Raw genomic sequence first — 17,918 nt, 5'->3', positions numbered from 1 at the left:
CACAAAAACTAATTATTCAATGCTCTGCTTTCAGGTACAAACCACTTTCATGCTTTTCCTTGTCACTTCAGATGCAGAAACTCAAATATCAGCTTTTTTTATTCCCCTCTACCATCTTTTCCACTTGGAAGGGAAGGACATTCTCTATCATATATTTTTTATCTGCTCCTTGAGAAAGCCTGAGAAGTAAAATGCACTATTTTAGTCCTATCCCTCATTCCCAGTCAGATGCCACTCTTGGGAAAGCCAATCTCCTCAAGTTAATGGCTTGCCTAGTGTGGAAGTAGCAAGTGATATATTCCTTGTCCTCCTGACATCCAGACCTTTGCCCAGACCCCATCCCCATCACTTTTGTGCTCACTGCACAGACATAACTGCCCCAGTGCAGAAGCTGATGGTCCACAGTAGGGTCATGCTTTTTGCAGTAAAAGAAGCAGGCAGATTATTTCTGCTTGTGATTCATCCTAGGAGAGAGAACAGTGTGGGCTCCCCATTTCACTGTGCGTCACAGAGCCTGCCCCCAGTGGGAGCCCACAGAATGACTGGTGACAAAAGGCATCTCAGGCGGCCTCCAGTCCAAATCCCTGCTCAAAGCAGGGCTAAGTTCAAGGACACAGCAGGTAGCTCAGAACCTTGTTTGCTTGAGTTTTGAGTACCTCAAAGGAGGCAGACTCCAAAACACCTCTGGGTCACCATCTCACAATGGATTCACCCTCATGTTTATGGTTTTCCTTCATACAGAGCTGATATTTTGCAAGCTGCAACTTGTCTTTGCTGCCTGTTGCCCTTGATGCTCACCTCTGGAAAGAGTCCAGCTCCATTTTCTCTACACACATCCCCCATTGCCTCATCAGTCAGGTCCCCCTTAAATTCCTTTCCTGCAGGCTAAACAAAGCCAGCACTCTCAGCATCTCCTTACATGTTATGTGCTACAACTCCTTAGCCATCTTCATGGCCCTCCACTGAAGCCACCCCAGTGTGCCACTCTCTGTCTCACAGTGGAGAGGCAGTACCTGAGTCTACCTCTCCTTGTTTGGGATCTCCCTAGGTTGAGCTAAACCTTGCTCTGAATATTTCCTCCTCATTTTACTGTTAAATGGATGATAACCAGCCTCAGGCTGTCCAAGTCCTTTATGTTCAATAGAAACTGCAGTTTGGATCACCAGGTTCATAAGACTGTATCTAGATTTTACTATCAGCAAATCAGATTCCCAGTGCACAGGAAAAAATTGCCCTGACAAAACCAGGATGAGGTATCAGATGATTTTGTAAACCTCTTATCAGGGATGGGGAGCCAGAAAACAGACCTAGTCTTGTCTTTCCTGCCCAGCTGTCACTGCAGTTTGGCAATTAACTCACCGTGCTTTATTTATCATCAAAATTTTCAGTCAACAGCCAAAAGAGAAAGGCACACTTTTCCTCTGTAAAATGTACTCAGGCTTGTCTCAATCTCTCTCAGCATTCACTTCCACCCAGCATCCTTAAACCCCTTCACTTGATTCTTAAACAGGAGGGAGACAAGCTTCAGGAGTTCCATCTGTGCTTGGTAAAGGGAGGAGGAAGACAGATTCACACCATCTTGACATAAAAACAAACAGAGAAAGGAGCAGGGCCCCAAGACAACAGCGTGGAGAAGACTCTATTCCTCCTGCACCAAGGATGATTGACTTGGGGAACTCACTGCTGAAGGACACTGTCAGTGCAGGCAGCTTGAGTGGGTGTTTAACTGGAGGTAAGTGGGTTTAGAGGCAGAGATGGAATTTAAACCTTCCAGTAACTGTGGCAGCATCTAAGGGCTTCCAGGTGGGCATTTGTTAAATCATCAGGGATCTCTTCTTCCTTCTTTCCTGTGAGATACCTCAAAAGAAGCATCACATGTGGGGGGTCAAATGGGAAGGATTCTCTTCCTTCTGACAGACCTGTGCAATAGCTCTTCCACTTTGGTGGAAGTTACCTGGTGACCCACACACATTTGCCCTGTTAGAACAACTCTGTGAAGAACTTCAGTGTTGCCTCAAATTATCTAGGGGGAAAGTGCCACCATTCCTGGGGAAGGCCACTGTATTTCAATTACATGGAGATATTTGAGAGTGATTTTGAGTGAGATGCACAGTCCCACCTATTCCAATTCCCCTCCCTCAAGCTCCTGTTGCCATGGCAATGGTACTGACAATTTCAACGCATAAACCCAAATTTGCATTTTAATGGAACATAATTAGAATGCTGAGATAAACGATTCTTCCTTGATAAAAGGTAACATAAACACCACATCTCACAAATATGCTCTACCAAAAATTATTGTACATACACACACGCACAGAGCCTATACATCACTGGGCTGTGGGAGCTGGGAAGTTGCTTTCAGTTCCTTCGTGCCTAGCTGGGAAATTTTAAATCCATCACAAAACCCCACAGTTTCCAGAACAAAATGTTAGAGTTACCAGATGTTTGCTGCAAACTGACTGTCACCTCTCCTGGCTGCGCCCTCCTATTCAGTCCTCCCAGGTCCAGTCAGGGTGAGCCCACATCTGCTGTCCCAACACTGGACCCTGAGATACTCTGTGTATGCTGACAGCTCCCAGGGGCTCAGTAGCCCCTGAGATGATACCCCAAGGACAAGAAAAACCTCTCCCTCTCCAACTGTCCTAATATTTATTTTCCTTTTGTTTTTAGCTAAATTTGTTGTGAGATGTGCTCTCACTCGGTTTTCTGCAATATGCCCAAGAGTGTATTCTCCAGCTCTAGGATCAGGAAAGGAGCACATTGGTAGCACTTATCTCACACTGTCACCCAAGAGGCCAAATTGCTACAAGAGGTCAGAAGGAGATTTTAAAAAATAAATGTTGCCAAGACATCTTTCTTTACTTCAGCAAAAGGCAGGGAAAGGGAATGGAGGAGGAGGAGGAGGAGAAGCTATTCTGCACCAAATATGAAATCAGAAAATGAATTTCTCCTGCCCTTGAAACAAACTAAATTCCAAGCAGGCAGCTGGGAGGAGTGCATACAGACAGAAGAAAGAAAGAAAAAAACCTTAAAAATAAAAAAAGGAAAGAACAGGAAAAAAAAGCAAACAAGTGAATCAGAAAAACTGCAAACTGCCTGGAAACTTCATTTGGCTTTTCAATTGGGAAGTGAAATGATGTGTACTTGGGTAGGGACAATTACACCTGGGAGAGTCCTAAAGTAGCAGCAGCCCAGACCAGCTTCTCCTGACCTGGCTGAGTCCTGCTGGGCCACCCAGCCTTCAGGGGACTTCAGGCAGCTCTGTGAACAAGGGAATGGCACAGGAGTCACCTCTGCCACGAGGCAGAGTCCATCTGCCTCATCTCAGCTGCCTGGGCTGTGAAAGCAAAGCCACACGTCCTGCTGAGCAGCACTGACAGTGCACCACTGACACCGAGTTGCTATCTGCCAGTGCATCACATAAATGACACAGAAGTTGCTCCTCAGAACTCTGTGGCCTGGATCTGTCCATTTCTTCCTGCAGAGAGCTTTCCAAGGGGTCTGCTTCAAGTCCTGCACCTTCTATGAGCACTGGCTAACTAGCCATGTCCCCTCTATTAGATTTGTATGACTAGGGCCCAGAGGGTTCAAGCAGCTCACTGCTCCTGCTCCATCATCCCACACAGTATTCAGCCTGGTAGAACCCTCATTCCTCCTCCTAGAAAGTCTTTCTGTCCTACTTCTCTAGGCTGCACAAAAAAGAGCATGTCTGCCTCTCACCACTCCCACCACCCCAGCTAGCAACTCCATTTAATCTTTCTGCCCTCCTTCATTCACCAGAATCAAATATTAATTGGGCTGCTCTGTGATAAAGTGACTGTTAATGTGCCTTGGCACGGGAACAAGCGGAGCTGGATTCAGCCTCCAGTGCAGCATGCAGTTGAAAGAGCAGGGCAAGGTGAGCCCAGTTGATAAGTCTCTAGGGCTCCCCAGCAATGTGGTCAGCCACAAAGGCTGCAGGTCCTGCTGGTTTGGATCCAGTTGCTTTCCCATCCTCTCTAGCACTGACAGCTGTGTAAATGCACACACACACAGTCACTGACAGCCACCCAAACCATACACAGTGATCTGGCTGTACAACAGCAGCATGGCACACCGTGCCTGCCATGGCACTGCCTCCCTTTGTGCAAGTACTCCCAGGGAGACACTCATGTGGGTGCTGACGTGTATATGGGGTGTGCTTTCATCCCAAAATAAATCATGGTGTTCCCAGTGAGATAGGGAGAGGCTGTACAGCAACACACAACCAGACCAAAACACTTCCCTGGAGCTGATGGCTTTCCACATGACCCTTGTTCAAATTGCAGTTGATTAACTTAAAAATAAACTAACTCTCCTAAACACCATCTGTGCCACTGATACAGTGGTTCATGGGACATTTATTAGTTACCTACTGTCCCTTAAGACACAGTTCACAGGTCCTGCTCAGTAGGGACTTCTCAAAGGTTGCCGACACAATCCTAGGGTCCAGTTTACAAAGTTTAAGGAACAGAAAACAGAGTAATGAATATGAGAAAGAAAAGAGATGGTCTTTCGATTTAGAGGAATTCAAGTGCTGTGTGTCAAGATCAAGAGATAAAAGGCCCATGTTGCACTCATGCCCCACATTTTCAGCAACAGGGGCCCATGGCTCCAGCCACTTGGCTTCCTCAGCAAGAGGAAAGAGCAGCCCCTGGCAAGCCTCCCTCCACCACTCACCCCCACCATCTTTGGGGGCTGCCACAGTGCCTCCCAGCTCTGCCAGAGAGATCTGTCTGTGGCCCCCATGGCCACTCAGAGTACAAAGCTGTGCTGGGCCCAGGGCTACACAGGGGTGCTGGCAGATGGGACAATAAACAGCAGTCCAGAGCTGAGCACTAATTAGCAAGAGACTTGCTGCCCAGCCAGCATGGTGACCACAGGAGATGAGCACGACTCAGACAAAAGTCACCCTAACGCCCCGATGACTGTCACACAGGATGTGTGCTCCATGGCAGTGGTATGGATTTGCACAGGATGTGTGCTCCATCGCAGGAGTATGGATTTGCACCCCAAAGCCCCTGTGTAAATTGCTGGATCTGTTCCCAAAGCTTGTCAGGGATGGGTAAAACCTACAGCAATTCCCCGTCTGTCCTGAAAATGTCTTCCGTGCCCTCCCCCCTGCTTCTGGCAGGGCCTTCCTAAAACTCATCACTCAACTCAGCACACACCTCTCCTGGCCGCAGTGCTCGTGGCAGGCGAAACTCAGCCTCACAGTGACATCTAGTGAGGAGAGCCCCGGTGGCACCATGCACCCGTGCAAGGAATGGCAGCAGCCTCGTCTCCCGCTGGCATTTGTTCCCCGGACTTCAGGGGACAGAGGCAGAGCAGATGTGGCCTTGGCAAAGGCAGCCTGGCCCGCGGGGCTCTCATGTCACAGCCTATGGGTGCCTGCACCCAGCAGCGCCAGGGCTGCCCCTGCGCCCCAAGAGAGCGGGAGCGCCCCAAGTACCTACTTTAGTGCTTGTGCTTAAAGCTTTAGTGCTTTCTACACTGTGCAGAGAGGGGACATGGCTGAAAAAGAGAGAAGGGAGGAGAGGAGAGACCCAAACATATCATTTAGAGAGACTCAACTGCTAGGAGTCAAGAATAAGTAGTAAAAAGGTTGAACTGTCACCCTCCCCACAGCCTCAGAAAGTGCAGATCCTGTTTGGAGAAGCAAAAGCAGTAAAAAGAGACAGCAGTCAAGGAAGCAGGGAATAAGACAGGGAAAGACAAAATACAGCTATTAGAGAGAGAGAGCAAAGGAAGGAAAGGGGGGAAAAATGGAGAGAGAAAAAAATTACAAAAGCAGAGTGCAGAGAGAGAGAGGCCTGGCACTACATTGATGAATGCAGCATGCCAGCATCTGGACAGAATATCTTCCCTTGATCTGAGAAGCCTCACAAATTATTCCATGCAGTCCCAAGCAATTCTGAAAAAAAATCCCAGAAATTAGGATACCACAGTGTGTTCTGTGGCTGTAAACATCCAACCCTTCAAATCTGAAGGGAGTGGGGAACAGCAGGGGAGATGTCCAACCTTTAGCAGGTGAAGCAGGGACATGCATGACATAGCTGCCGCCATGGGAAGATCGGGCTGTGCCAGCAGAGGACAGAGCAGGCAGGAGCTGCAGCAGCAGGCAGTGCCACCCCAGCTCCCCTGGCTCTGCTCTGCACCAAGCTGCACAGACATCCTCTAACAAGGCCTGCCTAAGGCAGCAAAACCTGTGATGGCCCCAGCCTACCTCCTGTCTGTCTCCAAACCTTTAATAATTGATGACAAGCATAACTAGCTAAACTTTGCTGCATTCTGAGCCAGCTCTGGGGCTTGTAAACATTTTAAGGAGCGGAGAGGCTGGGAAGAAAACACAGAGCCTTCCACCTCATTGTCACTGCTTTGAAAGCAGCCATGTTCAGCAGCCACTGACATTCCCAATTTCACATCTATGCAGCATGAGGACATATAAGCTCTCAGCTCCAATACAATGTCTTCTCTGTGTATTTCTAAGCTCTTTACATGAGAAATCGTTAATTCCGCTGTAACCAGGATGAAATACATCCCTCCTGGAAGAAACAAGATGTTATTTCATCAAAGTCCACAATATTTCCAGAACAGAGAACCACTACTGCCTTTTTACAAATCCCCTAGTTAAAGAATGTTATACACTGAACCTTGCCCCAAAATCCTCATTTCAGTTTCTGTCCATTTTCTCTGTATTCAGTGGGGAACTTTCTTAGGGTGAATTTCTCAGATTCTGGCCAGTAAGATCTATATTTCTGACTAAAAAAAACAAAAGAAAGTCACAAAGCAGGAAACAAACAAGGTAAGGAAGGAATGAAGAGTAAATAGAAAGCCAAAAGTTCAACACAAGAAGGCCAGGTGTCAACCAGGGAGGTCAGTCTGCAATTTAAAAAGGAAAGATCAATTCTAGAAGCACAAAAAGGAAAAAAAAAAGATAGGCTGAAGTCCAGAGGCAAGAAAACAGAAAACTAAAGTCAGCAGGTAACAGTCCAGTGGCTTGAAGCTGATTTAAATGGAAAACAGAAGTCCTGCACATGTCACAGTGGAGACAGCCACAATACAGAGAGTATCACCATACAACTTCAGAAAGCTTCAACCCATTTGTCCATACAGAGTGACACCATACCACATCAGAAGGCTTCAGACACCTGCCCCTACAGAGTAACACCAGCTCACTCCACAAGACTGCACACAACCCTTCTTGGTTTTGTGGTGGCTTTTTGTTGTTGTGTGGGGTCTTTTTTTTTTTTCTTTAGCCCAACCTTTTATACCCTCATGTCGATGCACTGCACCTGTGTGCCCTCCGTTCTCTTTGGTGGTTGATCCGTGCCCCTGGGCACTCCATGGTTCATTGCTGTCAATGGTGCTCACCTGCTGCTCACAGCTGCAGCCCATTGGGGATGAGGCTCAGCCACAGCCCCACTCCCAATCACTACAAACTGTACCTACACTGGTAAACCTGGAGGCTCACATGCTGATGGAAGTCTCATCAAACCCACACTGACTGTAAGTTCCAAAATAACAAGAGAAGACACTCTGGAAGAGTCTGTAAAGACTTCCATGAAACAGCTCTAAACTTCTGATCCAGCAGTGCCAGTGACACAAAACCATAAAAATTAACAAGTCAGATCCCCAATAAGCAAGAGAGGGGCCTAAATCTCTCAAGTTCTCAGTAGTTCCCAGTGTGAACATGTGGCAGTAAGGGTTGTCCACAATTTACTCACTTTTCTACAATGCTTTTCATTCAGCCTGAAAATCTACAAAGCAAACTTGTACTCTGTCCAAGCCCTGCCTTTGCCCCTTCCTGTGTCTACCATCTGTTACACCTGTTCTCCAGCAGTTAGCAGTTCCACAGCTCCTGTATATTTTGCTCACTCGGGCCCATCCCTGCTCCTAAGGATCTTTAGCATCTTCTCCTAGGTTCTTAGGAAAAGAGAAAAGCAACTACAGCAGGATAGGTTTAGGTCTTTCAAACTGAGGCTAACAGAGGCAGTGAGGTCTGCCCTTTTCTCCCAGAGCCAATGCTGCAGGAATGAAGAAGGTGGGGAGGGTAGGAGGAAGACCCAGACACCATGTCTGTGGCCCACAGAAGGGACAGGGCAAAGTCAATCACTCTGAGGCCTAGGATCCTTCTACTCCTTCATCCTTTTGACATTTAAAAATAGCAGTGAGAAAGAGAGAGAAAAATTGTTCCCCTCCAGCTGCAGAACTGTTTTGCCTGCTCCACTCTAGGAGGTGTGCAAGACCAGCAGATGCTCTTCTGAAGAAAATTTTCCCTTCAGGGAAAAATAGAAAGTATGAGGGCACTGGACATTCAGGCATTTTTGTGAGGCTTCTAAAACCCATTTCTCTGGCCACAAAAACCTTGTGACACCAACTCTGCATTTTATATAAATTATTACTAGCAAAATGCTTTCTTCTGGTATTCTAAGCCCTGAAGAAGGGCTCGTTTGGTTTTTTTGGGTTTTTTCCAAACACAACGTTTTATGTACTTAAAAATATTTCCTCTATCTACAAAGTGGGCTCTTTGAGCTACTGATGCTTATTCTCCTTCTATTTGGAGCAAAAGAAAACAACAGGTAGAGGACAAGGATGTCGAGAGTTGCTTAATCTTTGTGCTTCCTTATCTCTTCTGTATAGGATGTCTCTTTCAGGGGCAGAGTTCATTTCTTGCTACAGCATCTTGTACAGTGGGAAGCTGATTTAATTTTAACCTGCTCCAGCATTATCCACAGACCTGTGCAAGGCAGAGCCAGATTCTTGGTGAACTGGAACAGGTCACTGAAAAGTGAATGGAAGAGGTACATGTCACACTGTTAAAGGACAAAGGTTCCTGTGCACTTGAGGTACAGTGATCCATGGCTCTTTGTAGGAACGGTGACCACAGCACAAACTGCTTCAAGTTGGCAAACACAGCTAAATATTAATGACAGCAGCACTGGGTATTGCTGTTCAAGAGAAAATACAGAGTATGGGAAGTGGTAAAACTGGACAGCTGCTTAAAGCAAAGCACAGTCCATAATCCACATATGAAGAAACATGCTGAGGTGAAAATCTGCTATAAATCAGCTTGAAAATCAGTCTGATTCATTTGGGAGACAATACAGATATATGTGTCAGTGTGGACTGTACCAAGTGTTCAGACATCAGGATCCCATTTCCCAAAATCATAAAACTGTGTTTTTTTTAAAAAGCCCTAAACTAAATAAATGCTTGTGTTTGTTACATTTTACTTCTAATGCTGCCCTTAGCTTCTGTCTTCTCACATCCTTCACAACATTCCTTCAGACTGAGACTCCTACATAACCCTCTGAATCCAGAAGCTGGAACATAAAGTAAGACCAAACAGACAGCTATTATGAACTGCTACAGACAGCAGTATGATTAGACATGAATATCAGGTACATCTTTGTTAGCATGTAACACAGAATAATAAGCTGGAACAAGCTAAATCAGATGTCTTCCAAAGCCCAGAATAATAGGGAAATAATAGTTGTTCCAAGATGAACCAGGAGCTTTGTCCGCATATTCAAGCAGAAAAAATTACCATTTTTCAATGCCATATGAAAGCAAGCAGAAAGTGAACTGATAATATTCACATAAGGAAGTTACTTCAAACTCCAACTGATCTGTAGGCTGGGTTATTTAGTACTTGAAAAGCCAGCTACCCACTGAGGCATGAGATTTAAAGAAAGCTATAAAACATGAACATTAGAGTCAGGAAGCTTTCAAAGACATCTTAAATCTCAGAAAGAAAGGCATGCTCAATCTGAAATGCAGCACCTGTGGCTTTTGCCATCTAAACTCAGATTATTCAGGCTCTAAGATAGTGATTTATTTGGATGTTATACATTTAAATGAAGAACATTTGGCATTCATTCTGTCCCCAAAGTGCTTCAAAGAGCTAACTGAACTGATTTTTGAGGGATTTCAAAGCAATGAAATTTTAATTTTATTCATCTTGGATGAAATTTTAATTTGAATAGAGGCCTTAAAACAGTATAATGAAATACTGGATTTTTTTTTTTGTACTGACATAGACAAAGTCTCATAACATTAAGTTTTTAATAGTACATACTAGTCTGGAAAAAGCTATTTGTAGGGTCTGCTCAGTTGCTTTCAACATTGACTGAGTAAAAGAAAGGCTTAGTTAAATGTATATATCATGATGACACAAGGAGCATATCACCACTGAGAGATTGATAAAGCCATGGAAGCTCCTGTAAAGAGAAATATGGCATTTCATATGCTGTGCTCAGCACAAAGCAGATTTATCAAAAAAAGGCAGTTGACTTAATCTAAGGTCAGCAGAGGATATTTTACAGTTTACAACATGGAGAAAACATTATGTGATCCAAATGCCTACATTCTACAGCTGTAGTAGAAGTAGCATATACTACACAGGCAAAACCCAGTTCATATTAAGAGATTATTTTACATTCCTAATATAAGCCAACAAATTTATCTTGTTTAGCAGTGCAGGGAACAGATATAGAGCATAATTCTCTATGAAGATCAAAGAGCAAAGGAAGACTCTGCACCTCTGTCTGCATGAGCATGGCAGGTGTTGGTTGTACCAGAGCCACCCAGCAGGAGCAGGACAGATGCTGAAATCACCATGTCTGGTAAGACCAAGCACAGCTGCCTCCAGAATGCAGTCAGGAGAAACACCAACAATCATGCCCTGAGAAAAGCTGCCAGATCTTGTTAAAAGGAGATGAAGAAATGTAATGTATTAATAATAGGTGTGTGATTTCACCAGGTGTTAAAAACTCCACAGCCTCTGTTAGACCATGATCTTTGGCAACAGATCCAAGCCGGGGGAATATGTCAAACCACAAAGTGTGTATCCATTTAACCTCTTGGTGAACTAACCAGTTTCAAGAGCCTGACCAGACTCTGAGGCAGGAGGCTGTGAATGCAGTTAAAGAAAGTGCCTTGCCTTCCCTCCTCAGCAAAGTGACCCCTGTATGCTCATTAAATTTTATTCTGCAGGTAATTGCTGACTAAAATCACAGCAAGTCTGCACCCAGCCTTGCTGGTCAAGGAGGAGTTACCTGCATTATGGGTCCTTGCTACTGAAGGTATTTAATAAGAAGGAACTCAGATTTTCTGAGACACCTACATAACTGAGAATGTTATTAATTGGCACAACAGAAATGGAAATGAGATGGTAATGGTTTACTTTTGAGGTAGAAAAGGGGATATGTGTTCCATGAACAGGATAATACATCAGTGCAGCTTCTATCACACTAATTTGTTAAACATGTTTTGCAGTGTTGGCAAAAAAGATGTTTTTCCATCAGATGCCTGCATAAGGCATTTGTGAGGTTGCACCATTCTGACACAAAGTATGTATAACAACGTATTACATGTTTAATCAGTAGAATAAGCTGTCTTGAATATACTGTGTGATATGAAACCATGAACAGCTTACACAGAACATGTAAATTGTATTTTAAGAGCTAAAAGAGAGTGTTTGACTGATGAAGTATTTTGAAAATACCTTCCCCATGGCATTGGCAGCTATCATTTATCTCACTCTGACCAAGATGAAGATAATGTGCATATACAAGCAGTAACAACTTTTCTGCTGACTATAATATTCTTTGTTGCTTTCTTCAATTTCAGCAATAGGCTATTAACTCGTGACTTGTTCAGCTTGTTCACAAAGCTACAACAACCTCTTTGTAACTTTGTGAGCTTTCACACAAGTGGAAGGACAAATCTGGCAGGGAATAAGAGCTGAAGAGGTTCAATTTTTCACCAGCTACTAACAGAAGACAAGAAAATGAAGTGTTCTGTGTTACATATCCAGTGACTGTTCCTCCAAATCCATTTTAAAAAATATAGCTCATTGAAGGGAAAACTAGGAGTGAGAAGTGACATGCTAAACAAGCAGCAAATGGTTAATGTTCCCCAGCTCTGAAGCCAGGAATAGGCACCACGTAAGTCCTGTCCACAAAAACGAATTAGCAGCACTAGTGGAAGCTGACACAGGATGCTGATATCCATCCAGGGAGGGATTCAGAAGAGAAGGAACAATAAAAGACAGGCATTGAGGTGACATCTGCAGGGGCTGGAGAACAATTTCCAGAGAATGACTGTCTTTTAATACACAGAGGTTTAACTGTTATTGGTCCCTGTTACAGATCATTACTATGAGAAACAATGAGAGCCATTTGTATTCCCTTCTCCCTGCAGGACATGTCTGAGGGAGAATAAACTGCTTTCCTCCTCCAGTGTCAGCTTGTTACTGGCAGCACTGGCTATAATTGAATAAGCTTTATTCAAATGATAGCTAAATTTAGCAGATATTAGCATGAAGTCTCTAGAGGGGTGAAAACTGGAGAAGAAAGCTTAAAACAAATAGACTAAAGTAACCCCGAATAATATATGCAATATATGGCACAGTCAACCTCTCGGCCTGATGAGTCTAGCACAGTTAAATCTGGATTTTGGGGCCTTGCTGAGACAAAACATGACACCATCCCCTTTCTTCCCAGCCTGTGATGACCCCTGAGATGGCAGGACCCCTTGTGTTGTCCACAAAATCAGATTCATTACCTGGTGTGCAACCAGCCAATAATTACACACTTAGGAGAGACTTGATTATTTATTTCAGAGTTGTGTGAGCCCAGGTGCTCAGTGACATTCCCCAAACCAAGCACATCCAGCAGACTTTCCACACCATCATTTACATGCAGAACTTCAGGGTTTGTAACTTTCCAATTAGAGCCCCTGTGTTGTGATGAGTTAGCAGGAGTAATTACATAACCCCAGTTAATTTCTGTGCAGGCTCAGGGGAAGGGCCTTCACCTGGCATGGGGTCTGTTTGACCTTTCGGCGTGACTTTTAGTATTATAGAGGATGTAGATTGGCCTTGAGTATTTTGCCAAGTTAGCAATATATACATAGGCATACATCAACATCTTGATTTACTACATCCTTAAAAGTTGTTAGTTCCAGGATATCCTTGAGTATGGGATACTAACTGCTATCTGATCTACTGATACAGATCATCCTGACCAACTACGTCCTCAAAGTTTGTTAGTTCCTGGATGTCCTTGACTAAGGGATGCTGGCTGCTGCCTGTTACACCAATTAAGTCTTTTTCCTTGCTGATTAGCATGAAAAGTATTCAAAGATCTTGCATCAATGAACTTCCTGACTTAAGATAATCTGGATATTCACATAATTTAGCCGCAGTCCCTGCCAAGTCAGAGTCACCTAGAGCAGATGACACAGAAACATATCCAGATGATTTTGAATGTCTCCAGAGAAGGAGACTCCCGGTACAGCCTGTCCAGTGCTCTGCTGCCCTAACCGCGGAGAAGTTCTGCCTCGTTTTGAGGTGAAAATTCCTATGTTTTAGCTTGTGAAAAACGCCAATCACTTGTTTTTAAAATTTTAAAAGTTTAATAGTAATAAAATGGTTATAAAAATAGTAATACAATTAGAGTAATAATAATTTGGACAAATTGAATTAGGACAATATGAGACAATAGAGACAAAGAGTTATGGATGTCCAGGTACCTTTTTCTGGGCAGCACAAACCCGAAAAAGGACACCCGCTAGCAGAGGATTAACCCTTCAAAACAATAGCCTGTTGCATATTCATACACTTCATACATGATGCATAAATTCCATTCAAACACAGGATTCTATCTGGTCTGTGTCAACTTCTTCCTCTTAATCCTAAGAGCGCCTTCGAGGTGGGAAGAAGTTCGTTTCTTCCGATAAGAGGGCAATAAATTCTTTTTCTCTGAAAGATTTAGGTGCCCTGTGGCTGCTATCTGGTGCGAGTGCCTCATTCCTTTCTTAAAAAAAATATCCCACTTACATAGTTCTTATTTTAACTACAAAATTACCTTTTAACTACAAGACTACATTTATCATATTATTAAAATGTTAATACAGCATTACTAATCAATACATCAAAATACACATGGTAAATATCTGCGTAGAGCCATATAATATGCACTTTCCACAAGCCGGTGCCTCGCAGTGTCCTGCCGTCGGCCGGCCCCGGCCGGGTCCCGTCCGTCCCCTCGCCGCCGGCCCCGGCCCGCCCAGCCGGCGCTGCCGCCCCTCAGGGCGGGGTGCGCGTGCCCGCCCTCCAGGCCGCGCGGGGCGCTGCGGGCCGGGCGGGAGCGCGCGCGCGCGGGGCCATGTCGGCATCGCTGCTGCGCCGCGGCCTGGAGCTGCTGGAGCCGCCGGGTGAGGCCGCGGGCCGGGGCTGGCCGGGAGGGCGGGCGGGCGAAGGGGGGCTCCCCGCTACGGCTGGAGTGACTCCGTCCCTCTTCCCGTTGCAGGTCGGGCGAAGGCGCCGCCGGGACTCCAGCGAGGCCGGGCCGGCCCCAGGGCGGCGGGCGCGGCGAGGCGGAGGAAGAGGGCCCCGGAGCCCGGCAGGAACAAAGCCACGGTGAAGGGCAGAGTCGTGAAGTCGGCGATAGGTGAGTCCCGACCCCTCCTCAGCCCTCGCACCGGGGACCTTTGTGGTGTTCCGTAGCCACGCTGCCGGTTGCTGTATCCATCCCATCCCGTCCCATTCTCCTGCGTGCCCTCTTGGTGTCGCCCTATTTTGTGTCGCTCACTTCAAACATAGCCTGGTTTGTGTGTGCACCCCTATCCCTGTAGCGGTGTCTTTCCTCCCGAGGCTTTGCTGATCCTCCTCTGTGTCTCCTTGTGAGCTGCCTGGATGAGCAGCTGATGTGTTTTGTCACTTTCTGCTTTGCCCCAGAGGAGTACCATAAGAAGAAACCTGTGAATCACTTGAGAGAAAACCTGCAGTACATGTTGAAGGGACGACTTGTTGCAGACAAAGCCGTCACAGAACAAGTAAGACTGTAATTTTTTTGGGGATGGGGGTCTGCTTCCACAGAGGAACACAGGTGAATGGGAATCATCCCTGGATCTTCCAGATTTATACCTTACACAGAAGAGTCAGGTTAAGTTTCTGTCTGCAGATGGCCTTGAGGAATTTCTGTGTGCACTGGCAAAATAACTTAGTGAGATTTAAACTGATGTTGAAATGTTGCTAACATCCCTATGATGTTCTCTGATACTAGTGAAAATCATAGAATCAGATAATGGTTTGGGTGGGAAGGGACCTTAAAAAATCATCCAGTTCATCATTCACCCTGCCACAGGCAGGAATGCCACCCACTGCATCAGGTTCCTCAAAGTATCCTGACAGTTGTTGGCTTTTCTTAATTACCAAAAATACTTCATAGTTTCAGCTGGCAGAGGTGCCCTGTGTAGACCTTCTCATTACTGTTGATCAAACTGGCCTTCTCCATAGTTGGAGGCTGATTAACGAGGAAGCAGATGTGCTGCTGGCTCATCTAATAGGAATTACTCAGCTTCCTAAATGGTGTTTCTCATAACTTGAGAATTTCTTGAATGGTCTTCCCCAAAAGGTAGTCTCATGCCAGGATTTGAAGAGAATAATAGATGACAGTGCTAGAATCTTGGGCTGTTTTTAGGAGATATAGGCTTTTAACTTACATAAACTACGAAAGTGGTTTAGGCCAGTGTTCCTCAGGCTGGAGATTGTGACAGGAGGTGACAGTGTATTAGAAAATGCTGAGGGAATTCCACCAACTTGTTGGTTTTTTGGTTTGTGTCCTGGAGACACAGGAGAAAAAAGAAGGTAATAGTTTCAGAAAATTCTGAATTGAAATCCATGTTCTTATCTCTGTGACAATTACTAGAAAATAGTTTTCATATTTGACTCCAAATAACAAGTTGGTATCTGCTGTTGTCCCAGTGACCTGCTTTGGTTAACATCAGTGGTTTGCCTCTCACTTTTCTTTGGAGGCACTCTGGAAAATAGCAGGGTTCTTGTAGAACAGCAGGGGTGCTGCAGGTGAGCTTGAAAATCCCTGTTTTGTGGTTTGGTGTGGATAACAATGACAGTTGTTTTTTCCATTTCTGTATTGTCTGAAGGTTCTTGCTCAGAACAGAGGCAGGAAGTCCAAAGATCAGCCTCCAGAGAAGACAGAAAAGAAGAAGCCTGAAGGCACTGTGTTTACTGAGGAAGATTTCCGTAAATTTGAGAGGGAATACTTTGGGATCCCATAAACATCGTGACAGGGATTCTTGCAGTCTTTCTGCAGCTTCTCCAGTCTGGCTCTCAGGCCTGGCCATTTCCTTGGCGTGTTTGAGATGGCACATGGGGGATGTGCCTCTGTGTGGGACTTGCAGAGCAGCTCTGCCTAGATGCAGAGCTCGTTACTGGCTAGCTAAAGCCACAGAGGTGCTCTTGACTCTGAGGCGTGTTCTCCTTGTAATTATCTTCCTGCAGCCAACATGTCTTGCATTCTTGATGTAGAAGGGTGGACCAAACCAAATAAAAATCTTTTTCCCCTTCCTCAGGATATAAGGCTCCTGCTACCTGTGTTATTTGGCAGGGAGTGTTGAAAGTACTGTATCTGAATGGAGAAATGTTTTCAACCAGCATTAAGAAAGGAAGGATGCTTTGAAAGACTGTTAAACTTGAATAACCCTGCAGTTTGGGTTGTGATTACAGCCCCTGTCAGGTCTGTCAGTCATTGCAAAAAGTTTTTATATGTTATTTGATTAAATAATTGTTGCAGACACTGTCTCTCTTTGCCTTTGTAGTAGTGATTATTATGACAGGTGATGAAGATGAGCCGTGTCATTGCTGTGATCCAAGCATTCCTCTTTAGGATGACTCAGTAGTGTGAATGGCCTCTCCAATTCATGTTAACACATGTATTAAATCATCTCTCTGACATGCTTAGGTCTTCAGAGTGTGCAGCTTGGAATGGAGATGACTCCTCTATTTTGGCTACTCACAATCTTCCCTTTCTCCAAGGAGGAGCTCTCACATGGAGAAAGTGTCCTTTGAATGTTTATAGCTGAGTGTCCCACCACTGCTGAGTGTTGCCAGGTCCTGTAGCCAGGAGGTTTTATGACCCAGATGTTAGTCTTGGCATCAGATTAAAATCTGAGGATGAGCATGTGTTGCTGGGTTGAAGGGAAGTTGTATTCTCTCAGACTCCCACTAAGTTCCCAGCTGTAACAAACAGACGGCCCTGCAGGTGGGAGTGTTGTTCCACAAACTTCCTCACTAGACCACTCTAAATGTGCTTCTTGGGTGGCTCTGCCACTGCCTTATCCTGCCCCTTACCTAAAAAGATGGAAAATGTGTTCTCTTTTTATTCCCTTGGAGGGAAAAAAAAAAAAACCAGCTAAGGAGAAGGACTAATGCCAAGCTTTGGTTAAGCTCAGGAGTTGATTACAAGGGGCCTGTCTGACCTGAGCAGCAGCTGCTTGATGCCAGCACAGGCAGGAAATCACTTATCCTTTCCCTGCCCTCTGATTATAGTTCCTGGTGCTGTCATATTAACTCTATACCTCCTCTGTTGAGGTCTTTTCCTGTTGTGTGCATAGGAGGAAAGGTCACTTGGATATATGAGTTCCAGACAGGGGGAATAAATAGTGAATGTACTGAAGTGTGTGTACTGGAAATTGGGTAATAGCACGTGGGAGAGGATGTCTTGTAATAGGATCAGATTCAACAATCTGCAGCCAGAAGTAGTTAAGTATAGAACAGTTCAAAGAACAGTTCCCTTTTTTTAGTTTGTTCTTACTTCCAAAAATTAAAAAATGTGGGGAAAAAAGCTTCTTAAAAGAATGGAAGCACTATTGTTTGAAAAAATAGTTGAGCAAAATATGTATTCAGCACATGTCTCCCTAAAACTTCTGCACTGTGTGCCTGCTGCAGTGCATGTGAGCTGGCCTAACACAAGCAGCTCTGTGTGGAGCTGTCATGAGGATAATTAACTGTGTGAAAAAGCTGGCTGTGCCACAACTTGACTGAAGGAGGTAGATTTCTGGGCTGTTACTTTGTTTTAAGCCTTCAT

General features: G+C 45.0%; 1 protein-coding gene across 1 annotated transcript; it reads left to right on the top strand.

The window, feature by feature from the left end:
- Window positions 1–14,192: 14,192 nt before the first annotated feature.
- On the top strand, window positions 14,193–16,625 carry RPS19BP1 (ribosomal protein S19 binding protein 1). Its single transcript, XM_030960176.1, has 4 exons — window positions 14,193–14,244; window positions 14,340–14,480; window positions 14,768–14,865; window positions 15,976–16,625. Exons 1-4 carry the CDS (start codon window positions 14,196–14,198, stop codon window positions 16,108–16,110), a joined length of 423 nt encoding a protein of 140 aa, XP_030816036.1. The 5' UTR covers window positions 14,193–14,195; the 3' UTR covers window positions 16,111–16,625.
- The last annotated feature ends 1,293 nt before the right edge of the window (window positions 16,626–17,918 follow it).

The sequence above is a fragment of the Camarhynchus parvulus genome, chromosome 1A (genome assembly GCF_901933205.1).
Source record: "Camarhynchus parvulus chromosome 1A, STF_HiC, whole genome shotgun sequence".
Taxonomy (NCBI): domain Eukaryota; kingdom Metazoa; phylum Chordata; class Aves; order Passeriformes; family Thraupidae; genus Camarhynchus; species Camarhynchus parvulus.
This window is presented reverse-complemented; position numbering and strand designations above follow the sequence as displayed.